The 13,353-nt window shown below is 32.0% G+C and overlaps 6 protein-coding genes across 6 annotated transcripts, besides 1 other annotated feature; 3 read left to right on the forward strand and 3 right to left on the reverse strand. All coding sequences in view use genetic code 12, as the record gives it.

Moving 5' to 3' along the window:
• Positions 1 to 371: 371 nt before the first annotated feature.
• Positions 372 to 647: a long terminal repeat ((rho-1b) Long terminal repeat (LTR); about 275 bp long, 13 copies per genome).
• Positions 648 to 1,074: 427 nt separating this feature from the next.
• Positions 1,075 to 2,070, forward strand: TLO34 (Tlo34p; the record flags this gene model as incomplete). The annotated part of the gene is made up of 1 exon (XM_704918.2): positions 1,075 to 2,070. One exon carries the CDS (start codon positions 1,075 to 1,077, stop codon positions 2,068 to 2,070), a length of 996 nt encoding a protein of 331 aa, XP_710010.2.
• On the reverse strand, positions 1,278 to 1,883 carry CAALFM_C106190CA (uncharacterized protein; the record flags this gene model as incomplete). The annotated part of the gene is made up of 1 exon (XM_704917.2): positions 1,278 to 1,883. The coding sequence occupies one exon, from the start codon at positions 1,881 to 1,883 to the stop codon at positions 1,278 to 1,280; it is 606 nt and encodes a 201-aa protein (XP_710009.2).
• A 1,048-nt stretch (positions 2,071 to 3,118) lies between the features above and the next one.
• On the forward strand, positions 3,119 to 4,873 carry CAALFM_C106200WA (uncharacterized protein; the record flags this gene model as incomplete). The annotated part of the gene is made up of 1 exon (XM_705011.2): positions 3,119 to 4,873. The coding sequence occupies one exon, from the start codon at positions 3,119 to 3,121 to the stop codon at positions 4,871 to 4,873; it is 1,755 nt and encodes a 584-aa protein (XP_710103.2).
• Positions 4,874 to 5,475: 602 nt separating this feature from the next.
• On the forward strand, positions 5,476 to 6,525 carry BUD16 (putative pyridoxal kinase; the record flags this gene model as incomplete). The annotated part of the gene is made up of 1 exon (XM_705787.2): positions 5,476 to 6,525. One exon carries the CDS (start codon positions 5,476 to 5,478, stop codon positions 6,523 to 6,525), a length of 1,050 nt encoding a protein of 349 aa, XP_710879.1.
• A 142-nt stretch (positions 6,526 to 6,667) lies between these two features.
• On the reverse strand, positions 6,668 to 8,026 carry CAALFM_C106220CA (uncharacterized protein; the record flags this gene model as incomplete). The annotated part of the gene is made up of 1 exon (XM_705786.2): positions 6,668 to 8,026. The coding sequence occupies one exon, from the start codon at positions 8,024 to 8,026 to the stop codon at positions 6,668 to 6,670; it is 1,359 nt and encodes a 452-aa protein (XP_710878.2).
• Positions 8,027 to 8,962: 936 nt separating this feature from the next.
• MDM34 (ERMES complex subunit) lies at positions 8,963 to 10,834 on the reverse strand (the record flags this gene model as incomplete). The annotated part of the gene is made up of 1 exon (XM_705785.2): positions 8,963 to 10,834. One exon carries the CDS (start codon positions 10,832 to 10,834, stop codon positions 8,963 to 8,965), a length of 1,872 nt encoding a protein of 623 aa, XP_710877.2.
• Between the last annotated feature and the right edge of the window lie 2,519 nt (positions 10,835 to 13,353).

Below are 13,353 nucleotides of genomic sequence, written 5' to 3' on the forward strand. Positions count from 1 at the left end.
AAAGAAGACATTTAGTCTCCTTTTATGTAAAGTAAACTTTCGTCGTATAGACCTTTCAATATGCATGTCTGGATTCAATACCTGCTGGCAATCACCACAACATTTTCTTTCAAAATTTTGTGAAGTGCTCCTTCTTCGATGGTAAAATCACGGCAGTCAACTCAGCCTGGTTAACTTTCATTGCAAACTAGGAGTATTTCCTTTTGGTGTAAGAAGAAAAAAAAAAGTAAAAAGTTTTTTTAAATTTTTTCTTTTCTCTCGCACTTTTTTGTTTTATAAGGTAAAAAAAAATAAAGTTTTTCTTACTATAGCACATGTTGTAGAGTAGTAATAAATCTGTTCGATTTCTACTTGATGCACGAGTTGCAGAATGTTGTGTTTTACATTTTTGTTAAATTTGCACTACTTTTAATTTGTGTGCAAATATTCTATTTTGCTTGATTTTATATACTTAATTTTACAATACTTATATTTATAGTACTTTTTATATCTTTTCTTTAATCAATTATCTTTTATACAATATATTCTTACGATTATAACTTTCAATTAAAAAATTACAACTTCTTATTAGCATTCTCCTACAAGTTCTTAAGTTCCTAGGAAATTCTTCGAAACTATAATTAAAGACTAAAAATGTAAAACAAACAAACAAGAAGTAGGTTTTGTGCAACTTGGTTAGTAGACCACTGCCAAGACCAGTGTAATCACCTGACGTTGCTAAGTAGTGTAGGTATGTGAGCAGGCAGGTATTGACGCCTGATGGTGTTACTTACTTGCTATGGAGTAAGGGTAGTGGGGTATCGCCTTTGACCTTGTGAACGAGAAAATCTACTATATATATTTTCTCGTCTAATTCTCTCTGGTTCTGGCGTGGGTGAACACCGAACTTTCATACCATTTTCAATTATACTGAAACTCGGTCTCTATATCCTAAATACCTTTCTTTTCTCTTCTKTTTATACTAATTCCCGGCTCTCGATGAGTGCAAATTTTTCACCAATGTTGACCTAATACGCACGACTTATATTAATGGAATCTGAGTATCAGTGAACAYTTRATAGTATATTAATCACTATGTGTGCGTATGTAGATATATACTTCGTCAATTCCTCGGGATTGACCAGCTCGTCTAGGTCACATCCAGGTCCTTATACAGACCGATCCTTCGGAGGTCGTGTCTCCGTCTACACTCTGGGTGTAGATGTCCCTATATATCAAGGTGTTATTTCCCTGCCACAAACGTCGCATAAACCAACAAGAATAATTTTATCACACCTTTATTTCCCCCCCCCCACCATGCCAGAAAACCTCCAAACAAGATTACATAACTCACTCGACGAGATATTGAAATCATCAGGATACATATTTGAGGTAATCGACCAAAACAGAAAACAAAGCAATGTGATAACTAGCCCCAACAACGAACTAATCCAAAAATCCATAACCCAACTGCTCAACGGCGAAATCCAAAACTTCCATGCTATTCTAGACCAAACAGTGTCGAAACTCAATGATGCAGAGTGGTGTCTCGGCGTTATGGTTGAAAAGAAAAAGAAACATGACGAATTGAAAGTCAAAGAAGAAGCGGCAAGAAAGAAACGTGAAGAAGAGGCCAAGAAGAAGGAAGAAGAGGCCAAGAAGAAGGCAGAGGAGGCCAAGAAGAAGGCAGAGGAGGCCAAGAAGAAGGCAGAGGAGGCCAAGAAGGCAGAAGAAGCAGCAAAGAAGGCAGAGGAGGCCAAGAAGAAGGCAGAGGAGGCCAAGAAAGCAGAAGAAAAGGCCAGAAAGAAAGCAGAGACCGCCCCACAAAAGTTTGACAACTTTGACGACTTTATTGGCTTTGACATCAACGACAATACCAACGACGAAGACATGTTGTCCAACATGGACTACGAGGACCTAAAATTGGACGACAAAGTACCTGCCACCACAGACAACAACTTGGACATGAACAACATACTTGAAAACGACGAGCTGATACTAGACGGGTTGAACATGACATTGCTCGACAATGGCGACCACGTAAACGAAGAGTTTGATGTAGACAGCTTTTTAAACCAGTTTGGTAATTAGGRGCTCTGTTCTACAAGACATATACAGATAGTACAGGAATAAGAAATGTCAAATATTTTATATAGCTATATATTTTAAATATGGGAAATTAAATTTTTATTCTGTTCTGTAGAGATTATATTTAAAGCCTATGGTCCAAATCCACAAGATACAGCAAATTCATGAATTTACCTATTTAAATTAAGTTCACTAAGCACCATTGCCTATACAGTTTTAGAACGGGCTATATCATCAATTAAGTCAGACATTACTAATTTGAGCTAAGTTGTTAGCTTAATGGACCAACTAATTTAAGTCGAATTGGTAATGCAATCTGTTCTTCATTTGAGTCGAATGCCACGACTCTACAACAATTACCCTCAGTGTCTTTAAATCACCAAAATATTTTTTATTTCGCGTTGACTATTTTTTGTTCTCGTTTTAAACGATCATGAGTTTGCTTTTTTGCTTTCCAACAGGGTTTCAATAACATCAAATATCAACTATTCCATTCTTTTGCTTCCTTTTATAACTGAATGGTTATCTCAGAATCACCCTAAGAATCACAATCAGCTACGATCAAATATAAAATACGTGTTAAAAGCAATCCGTACATTTTACCACAAATATCATTTCAAGGTTCTGTATTACTTGTTAATAACGTGCATCTAATTTTGAGATATTATCTAACAGAAGATCTTTTGTTCATAGTATAGTAACTTCTGGACTTGACTACTATTATCAGAATTATTCCTATGGAAACCTCAAACACCAGCATTGAGCTTTTTTCTGAAACGGCAAAACTTCCTTCTGAAGTCATTGCTATAATTGTTGGTTATTTACCTAAATGCATATTGCCAAATTTATTGTATTTCCCACCAATTAGAGAAATTGTTGCCTCTACAATTTTGTCAGATGTACAAATTGGTACGTACATCTTTAGACACGAGGGTAGTGATGAACCAGACGTTGGTTACTCGAAATGTTATTGCGACCGATTCGATATCAAATTCAGTAATTTKAAAAGAAGGGTATTGAACAATGGAATATATACCCAAAAGCGATTCATATGGAAATAGAAGTACACTTTAAGAATGTATTGGATACTTTCCCTAGACTTTTAAAAGAAGCCCTGAGCATTAATGGTAGTCTTTCCTCAAGGAAAGGTTCAGAAGCAGAAACGGTCCTAAATTTAATTTTGAATTCCAATATTAGATTTGATTCTTTGGAATTGTCAAACTTTCGGGGTCCAATTGTACCACCAGTTGCCACAAACATTAAATTATCGAGCACTATTTTGAATAGCTATAATATTTCTGGCATGAAAAAGTTGGACATAAAAATGGATTTTAGTGATGATGAAACCCATGAGTACACTTTTTCTTCTGATTTGGAAGATTTAACAATTGATGCAAATTTTTCGATGCAAGTGACGTTACCTCCGAATTTGCGGAAACTATGTGTCAGAGCAGGGTGGGATTCGGTAGATTTCATATCGCAAGAGATGGTTTATTTAGAGCATTTACAACTTAAATTGCCGAGTATTGAATCTTTTGAAGACATAGGAATAATTGCACCAAATTTGAAAACGTTAGTGTTGACTGATTGTGAAGAGTTATCTAATTACGACAACTTAAAGCAATTTCAACATTTAAAGCATTTAGTTTTGACACATTGTGAATATCCTTTTAGTTTGTTAAGGAAAGGAACTTTTCTGGAGTTAGAAAGCTTCGAATATACAGCAGGTGAGGATGTACACCCAGACGATTTCACCGACGAACTATTAACCTTTCCCGCAAATTTGAAGAAATTAACAATACATTGCTGCGATTTTGTGAATTTAGATTTGGAAAATCTAATACTTCCTTCTACATTGACACAATTAGAACTTCATCATCTAATCTTCGATGACGGTTACTTTTATTTAAGTGAAAATTTGCAACATGTTCACATTGAAGCAACAAAGCTTACATTCGACAGCAGTTTCAGAATTCCTCCCATGGCAGAACAAATCAAATTACTGGCTACTTGTGTAACTTTTGAAAGTTGGGATTTCATGTATCATTTGCCAAATAGTCTTACTAGCTTGCACTTGGCTACTATCGACAAGGAAAATCCAATACATATAAATCAAAGGATCAAATGGCCCTTGATGTTAGGTAGTTTTACATTAAAGGGGTTTGATATAAATTGTAATGCATTAGAATTATTGAATATGAAAGAATCTAGACTTGAAGTAATAAATATTTCCGAGTGCAACATAGAGACATTAAATATTGATCTATTTCCAATTAGTGTGAAAAATTTAACTTTAATGCAAATAGGAATTCGTGAATTGCCTGCTTCGTTTGAAAAGTTAAAGAACTTGAGGGAGTTATCGCTCATGAGAACTCGATTAAAAAAAGTAAACCCTGTCAAATTACCAATATCATCATTAAAGGTGTTGGACTTGTGTCAGTGTGACCTCCGTTTGTTATCGCCATTTTTGATCTCAATGCTTGAGGAAAAGAATAAGAACGCAAAACTATTAGTAGACGCCACAGGAAACTGGAATTTGAATATTACTGATGTGAAAAGTGCATTGAAAGCAATTAGAGGACTTTCATTACATCTCAATAAGCCCAATAGCACCTTATCAGAATTATTTCAATATTTCTCTCGTGTGGATTGCATGTTTAATGTCATTGATCCTTATTTTGAAGAACCCGAAGCGGAAGAGGTGGCGGTTTCTAATTATGATTCAAAAGACTTTTACGAGGGAAGCTTGATTGGTTTGAATGGGGAAGATAATGACGATTGTCATAAAAGAAGAAGGATGCAATGATAATTACCATTGATACAGTGATTTCTCGAAGCATCAGTATGCTATGTATTGTTTGATTTATATAAAGCAATTTTGAAAAGTATGCAATACTAGGTTATTGTTTTCGCTTATTTATCCAATGGGCGTAATTATTCTTATTTTTGTCACTCTGAAGTTTATAATTCGATTTGATTTGGGATTGATCGAGATAGATTTGACAGAATGGAGTTAAAATGTGTGACACCAAGAAGTTAGTATAACTGTCTTTTACTCTTAATGTAATTCATCCAAGTAAGTTGTAAAAATGTTTATACAAGAACTATACATGAAGAGTTTCTTCAAATGGTAACTCTTTCTCTTGTCTTTTCTTCTTGGTTATAGAAATTAATAAAAGTCATTTCTCAAAACCGCGGGATTAGTTTCCCAATCAATATTACTAATTTATTCATAATCACACTAGTAAGGCTCTATTTTTTTTGTTCCTTCACTATAGATAAGTTCTCGTATAAAAATTTTTCATTTTCTTGATTTCCATTTTCTTTGATTACAATAAATCTTATTCAACTGATAACATTATTACACATCAGTCCACATTACAACTCCCACCTCTTTCTTATTACATTATGAAATCAGTATTATCTATACAATCTCATGTTTCTCATGGTTATGTTGGTGGCCGAGCTGCCATTTTCCCTTTACAAACTCAAGGATGGGAAGTTGATAATATCAATACTGTCAATTTTTCAAATCATACTGGATATGGATCATTTAAGGGTACATCATTAACTTCAAATGAATTAAATGATTTGTTAAATCAATTAATCAATAAGCTTCATATTTCTTATCGAGCTATTATAACTGGTTATATCCCTAACGCGTCATTAATTAAAACCACCAATGAATATATATCGTTGATTAAACAAAAGCAGCAACAACAAAAACATGAAGAAGAAAAAGTGATATATTTGTTAGATCCAGTGATGGGGGATAATAATTATTTATATGTTGATAAATCATGCATCGTTGAATATCAGTCGATATTACATAATAAATTGGTTGATATAATCACCCCGAATCAATTTGAATTGGAGTTGTTAACAAATAGTAAAATTATTGATAAATTTGGTCTTGTTGAAGCGATTAATAAGTTGCATAACGATTATGATATACCGTATGTTGTTGTTACTTCGATCACTAGTGGGAGTATATTCAAATCAGAAGAAGAAGATAAATATATTCATTGTGTCATATCAACTAAAGATCAATCAATAATAAAAGTGTTTGATATCCCAATGATAAAATCATATTTCACTGGAGTCGGGGATTTATTCTCAGCATTATTATTAGATAAATTTTATAAAAACAAACACGATGCTATAATAAATGGGATACATGATTCAATGACGATCTTGAGTCGATCAGTGAATCAAGTATTGACAATCATGGCAAAAACTCTAAAACTTACTCATAAATTAGGGATTCAACAAGCTATAGCAGCAACAAGAAAAGACGTTAATTATAATAATAATGACGACAAAGATAATTTCATTAGTGGTAAAATCAATGATGGTGATACTATGAAATATTTTGAATTAAAAATCATTCAAGCTAAAGAATATTATGATTATGACGGAGATGGGGAATTTATTGAAAAAGTACTCGAATTGAATTAATGAGAGTAGCAAATTAATCTGAAATATTTAATGATAATAATGTTGTATTTATAAACCCAAGTACCATTTATGGCCAACAACAAACAAACCGTTAGAAAGCCCTAAATTAGTACGTTTTTAATATATGAACTATGCATGCTTATCAGTTTTGCTTTGATAACAACTCACGATAAGACTCGAAAATTCTAGGATCGTTAAACAACTCTCTGATTCTTTTTTGATCTTGTAATATAATATAAAGCATAGTTTTTTTACTCGGTTCAACAAGGGTCAGACCAAAAGCTTGTTTGAATTTATAAATATCACCAAAACAAGCATCATCCATTAAAATTTCAAAATTATCAAATTCAACCAGTACCAAAAAGCTGAAAATATAATTGTTAATGGAATCATTAGTAATATGATAAATTGGTAATGGTAACAAAGAGATCTCTTGTTTATTAACTTTTTGCCATGGCATGATTGTTTCATCTTTACCATATCTTAATTTCAACTCAGTTATCATTTCTAACAATTGTTTGGCAATTATATTACTGGGGAAAATTGAACTTTGTGAAATTTGATATAATTTCGGACAAATTTTATAGTAATTATCGGTTTGTGTAATATTGATTGTATTTGTCGATATCAAATAATAATAAAACTCATCCATACTAAGATCATCCAGATTGCTATAACCTGTTTTGCCATTATTGCTAAGAAATTCGTTGATTGATAAGTATCTATAATATTGATATTTGGATAATTTGATAATATTTTTAAATTGTTTTAATAGTGATAATGATTCATTATCTTTGAGTTTCTCTAAAATAGTGAATAATTCTTTATAACGAATAAGTTTTATCAAATTGATGAAATAGTTTTCATTAACAACATAATTATCATTTTCCTTACTTTTCTTTTCTAACTGTTCACCGATTTGAATCTCTAATTCTAATATTTTGTCAGTAATATAACTGGTCAACCCGTCTGTGTTGGTAATAGTGTCAAAATTAAGCTCTTTATCAAATTGGTGTAATTCATCTTTAAACCAAAATAACCCCGTTTCAAAAAAAGTCCAATTATTACTACCATCATCAATAGTTGAATCTGGTTTACTCAATTTTATTAAACGTTTTATACTTGCCAAATTGCTATTGTTAAGAGAATAATTGAGACTAGATGGAACAAATGGAAGATCGATAAGTGGATCCAAGGAGGTTTGTGGTGAACTTTCAACTTTTGGATTATCATTCAATTCTTGTTGTTGCAGCTGCTTCTCTTGTTGATTATGTTGAATAGTTTCAATTTGTGTAGCCAATTGAGTTGTAGTTTTAGTAAGAGCATTAGTTAATTGATCAATCTGCAGTTGTTTGTTTTTCTTCTTTTTTGATTTAAACAATACAGCAGTTGGTTTAAATGCAAAGGATCTTTGTTGATTAACTAATGTGACAAGTTTATTGAAAACACCACCATCATTTTTGGTGATAATTTTTGCAACCAGAAAATATCTTAAAAACATGATTTACCAAAGGTTTAGCATAGAAGAGTGCACACTTATAATTTAATAAGTAACTGTTCCCAATGAGAAGCAAATGCTATTATTTATATATCATTTCTAAATTAATTCATTTAATCTTAAGGATTTAAATTTTTGTTGGAATTGTGATGTATCACTTGATTGTTGTGATAAGTATATGAAACAAACCCAACACAAATTTTAAATCCCATCCAGTTCTTACATTTTTACTACTAAATCCTCCTTGAAACTCTCTTACTTCAAAATTTGTTAGAAGTCAGAAAATAAGGAAGGAAACCGGTTGTATAATTGTTTAACCAAATATTCCTTATCCATTATTTGATTTCAATTATAGTATCATTCGTTAATCTTCTGAAAGTGAAGTATGTCTTATAATTATATTGAGAGCTTTAAAAATGACTTGAAGTTATACTAATGATCAATAACATCGAAGGGGAGATGTTTTGGAGAATTCAAAATTAAAAAGTTTGAAGATTGAGTTCAGTATGTATTGGTAGAATAAAAGTTTCTTATCAGTCAAATTATTTTGTTAATTCAAAACAAAGTTGAATCTTAAACAACATCCCTACCAATCGTTTATCAGTTATTGATAATTCTTACTAACTCACACTTTACTTTGTCACTAACAGACATTTACATCATTTTCTTACCCAATAAAAATATATTCAAACAAGGTATAAGTTAACTAACTGAAAACTATAAGAACTTACATATATACATAGAAAAAGAAAATAAAACTAACGGACTTAAAAATAAACTCCATGAAATTTTTAAAAAAACTAAAATAAAAAACAATATTCATAAATTCATAAAATAATAAATAAAACAATCCAACATAGTATTTGTCATCTCTCATACTCTTTATGTAATAGATTTACGTTTACAATAAAAGAAACTCAAAATTCCATAACCTTCATGTTAACAATATGGTGGTGGTGGTGGTGCCACTGATGGGAAATTAAATGCTTCAAATAAAATACCTTGTTGACCATTTGATTCATTTCTTGTAAAACCAGGACGGAAATTCTTACCACCACTACTATTATTAGTATTGGCACTATTCTTTCCACCGTCTAATCTAAATTGATTCAATTTTTCATTGATTTTACTAGTATCAATATAATTAATTGATTTTTTATCTTTATTCAAATGTTTAATTGGTGATGCACTCATAGTACGTTCTAATCCATTACCATTCCCATTAAATCCAAAATAATTACCACCACTATTACCCAATCCAATACCTCTACCATTACTAATAACTTTATCATAATATCCTGGCGATTGACTCATTTGTATAAAATCTTGATATAAATTCCGAGCTTTAATATAATCAATATGATTTTCTTTGTTAATAGTAGTAGTGGAAACAGTGGAGTCAGCTGGCTGATGGGCACGTTTTGGTGTAGGATGAGCAATGACTTGTGATGAAGCAGAACTTGAAGAACCAGTCGACATAGTTTCTAAAGTTGGTGATTTAATATTTGTTGATACATTACGTGTCATTGGGGCACTTTCTATTAATGTTGATGTAGTATCAATAGTTTCTTGTGGACTGATTGATCTTGATTCCATAAATGTACTATCAACATTTTGCAACTCAGATGCCTTAACGGTGTTGTCGTCTTGTTTAACCTTGCTCTTCTTGTGTACTTTGATTCTTCTTCTTTTTGGTTTGTTTGGTGCATCTTTATTACTATATTTGTAAAAATTGTTGGCTTGAATAGATGAAATATCTTTTAATAAATTATCAGTTTTACCGTAATGTTGTTTATCATCATGACTTACTAATAACTCAATAGGAATACCAGTAGAGCTGGTGTTGCTGTTGTTGTTGTGGCCATGGTTGATATTATTAACAAATCTGTGTTGAAGATCAGCATTGTTTGCATATAATGAATTTAATAAATTTGGATAACTTTTAGTGAATTTATCTAAACGAGTTCTTTGTACAATGTTCTTGAATTTGGGGGCACTTAATCTAAAAGTTTCTCTTGATTTGAATAATTGCATATTTTTCTGTAAATTCTTACTCGAATAAATCAATGGGAATTCATTTTCTTCATCATCAAATAATTTCAAACTTGAAGCTAGTTCATTATTAGTCATTGAAACAGAATCTTGTTGTGATAATTTGCTTTTAATCTCATTAATATTATTATCGAGACTTAAATATTTTAATGATAATTGATGAATCAAAGTAGGTAACGTTTCTCTAAATAAATCACGAATTTGATTTTCAATTTGTTTTTGTAAAAAATTTGCCAACACTTGAACGGTGTCAAATGTTGAACTCACTTTTATCGAATCTAATGGATCATTTCTAAACACTAATGTTAACCCCTTTGATTTGGAAAATACAATTATACCAATACCATTAATTTTAATATCACTTAATTTCAAATCCAAGGGGATAGCAAATTGTTCATTACTCAATAAGAAATTAGGTGTAATGAATTCATCTTGGGAATAATTACAAACCTCTTTTTCTAAACTATTATGATAATAAATGTTTAACGGATTTGCTTGAACCTTGGTATGTAATGTTAAATGGAAGTCACCTTGATAATCAATTTTGAATATTCCTCTAAATCTATCACGATCTAATTCACCAATTTCTAATATTTCAAAATCAGGCGCAATTTTACCAAAATTCAAATCCTTAATAGTGATATTTAATGCTAGTATATTTGGTGATTTACCAGAATTTAATGCTGATGTCAACAATTCTTTAGTCCAATTTGTTAACGGTTCAGTTTCTAATGAATTCCAATTTACTTTGAACGACATGTTTATAAAAAAAGTGTGCAAAAAGCTATAGGATTAGCTGGTTTCCAAAGTACGAATAACCCGTTAGAATTGGAAGTTATAAGGGGGAAGGGGAGAAGGTATAACAAGGATATGTTGTGACGATATCAGAATATTTACAAAAACAAGGGGTGTGTTATAAACAAAATAATTTAAAATGAAATTGAAAAAAAATAACAAGATAAGGAAGAAAAACAACCAAAGTGGTAGATTCAAATATATATAATAAGAATGTGGGTGATAGGTAGAAGTTTATAAAGGATAAGTTAAGTTGTTGTTGTTGGGAGGGTGATTGGTGTGTGTTATAAGTCTTCAAAATATAAAAAAGGAGATAAAGAAACATAAAAAATTTTTTTTTTCTGCTCATTTCTTTTTTGTTTTCTCTTTGTTTACTTTAAAGGAGAAGAAGAAGTAAATGTCGTCGTCATGCACTATTATCGGTCGTGTCTGGACTAATAAACATTTAATTTTATGTCTCATTCCGGGGAAAAGGCTGATTAGTTAAAGAAATGTCGCACATCCCTTCTTGTGGTTCCCCAGTCATCAACTCATTAATTACTAATTCTATGCGGTTGATTCCGGATTTAAGTGGGGTGTGACTTCTTTCCCGTTTCCGTTTCTAGCTCAAATTACTCCTGTGGACACTACTACACAAAACCGATGGCTTGATTTCTCTTCTTGATGATGATGATTCGATTTTCAATTAAGTCATATTACATAAAGTAGATTTATGCTTTTCTTTTTGTGGGGGTGAAATGTAAAAGTCATCATCATCGTACAAGCCGCTATTGTTATAAGAAATGAGGTGATTTTTCTGTCACCCTTCACGTCTGTTTTTTTTTTCTCGTATTTTCAATTTTACTGACTCCTTGTATGTTATTTAATCTTAGAGTGATTTTATTACTTCATCAGAAATATCCATTACTCAAGCTAGCTTAAACAAATTTGCTTTGTCAAAAAAAAAAAAATCTAACTGATAGAGGTTTCGCTAAATTTTACTACAAGTTTAGAAATTTAAATCCCTTTCGGGTTTTACACGAATCGGAGTTTAGAGCCTCAGAGCCTTGATAAGAGTTGCTGCAATAAATAGAATAATCTTGTTTGCTATATAGATCAGATATAAACTATTTACTAGAGACTTTTGCAACCCCACCACGAGTGTCCTCATTCAACCTGAACTCGAAATAACCTTCAGTTTGACCCCAAAACCCCAATTTTGGCACTCGCCGTGGAGGTCGTCCCGAAGGTTTTACCAAGTTAGGCACTGGCTCCTTGTTTTTACTGGCCGCAGTCGTAGGGGGGCCAGCTCAAGAACCAGTAGTGGCGTTAGAGAATGGCACAAGTATTAGTAACTGGCACAACCGTAATCCTCAAGACAGATTTTCACTGTCCCAGCGGTGGCTCTTGTACTTCTACTTTGCGCCTAACGCCCTGCTTAGAAGAGATGCGCTGCACTATGAGAAGAGTTTCGAATCCGAGGATCTCCAACTACGTCTTCCTCGGACCTACTCCTTCCTCCCAATAGTACCATTCATAACATCGTATCTCCTATCCCCCAGAACATACTATCCTATACAAAATACATAGACAATACAATATATAACTATATCTTCAAGTCAAATAAAGCTTAACTATATTATAATGATAACCGTGTACTAATACATTTGATATTGGGCGGGAAGGACTGATCAACTTAGCACTGTAGCATTTGCATCATGATGGTAATAGCAGCAACAATAATTGTGTCTTGAGCGGGTGAACTAATACTGATAGAAACACCTTTCCATTTGTGTTTGTAATGATAGCGGCTACAACAACAATATTACTTCCTAGCGGCAACTAAAAGTAACGACAATCCCAAAACCAACCATTTTATATGAGCAATTAACAATAGCAGCTATCAACTGAAATATGGGAGGATATGTGATATTAAAGATTATTATCCAGTTCAGCTAATTCATATCAGCGGCAATATATGAATCATCATCTTTGTAATTTATTTCAACAACGTCTATTATTCTGAATGTATTCTGGTTGAAGGAAAGGGATGTATATCAATGAGGTTTTGGTTTTATTATGATAACAAGTGAAACAAGTTCATCATAATCGTTTTTATGTAGATAATAATTAAAATTTGAAAGAAGAAAGAAAAAGTGAAGAAGAAATGATAAATTTTTTTTGGATGCAAAAATAATTTGGGTCTATTTATATAGCGTTAGAAAAACACACACATACAAACTATTCTGTGATTGTGTCAACTAGTGCAAATTTGCCGCCAACTAATGATTTGCGTTTGTGTGTGACAGCAGCGTCTAAAATCACAACAATTACTCTATTCTTTTTAATCACCCAATAGAAGCAGGTGAATCACTGTATATATACGTACAATCATATACCGCAAATTGAAAATAAATGGCAAGTGTTTATCTAAAAAGAGAATGTATTAGAATGTCCTTAATGTTGTTTATCTTTGGCGAGAAAGTCATTGTTTGTGTTAATTA

The sequence above is a fragment of the Candida albicans genome, chromosome 1 (assembly GCF_000182965.3).
Source record: "Candida albicans SC5314 chromosome 1, complete sequence".
Lineage (NCBI taxonomy): Eukaryota > Fungi > Ascomycota > Pichiomycetes > Serinales > Debaryomycetaceae > Candida > Candida albicans.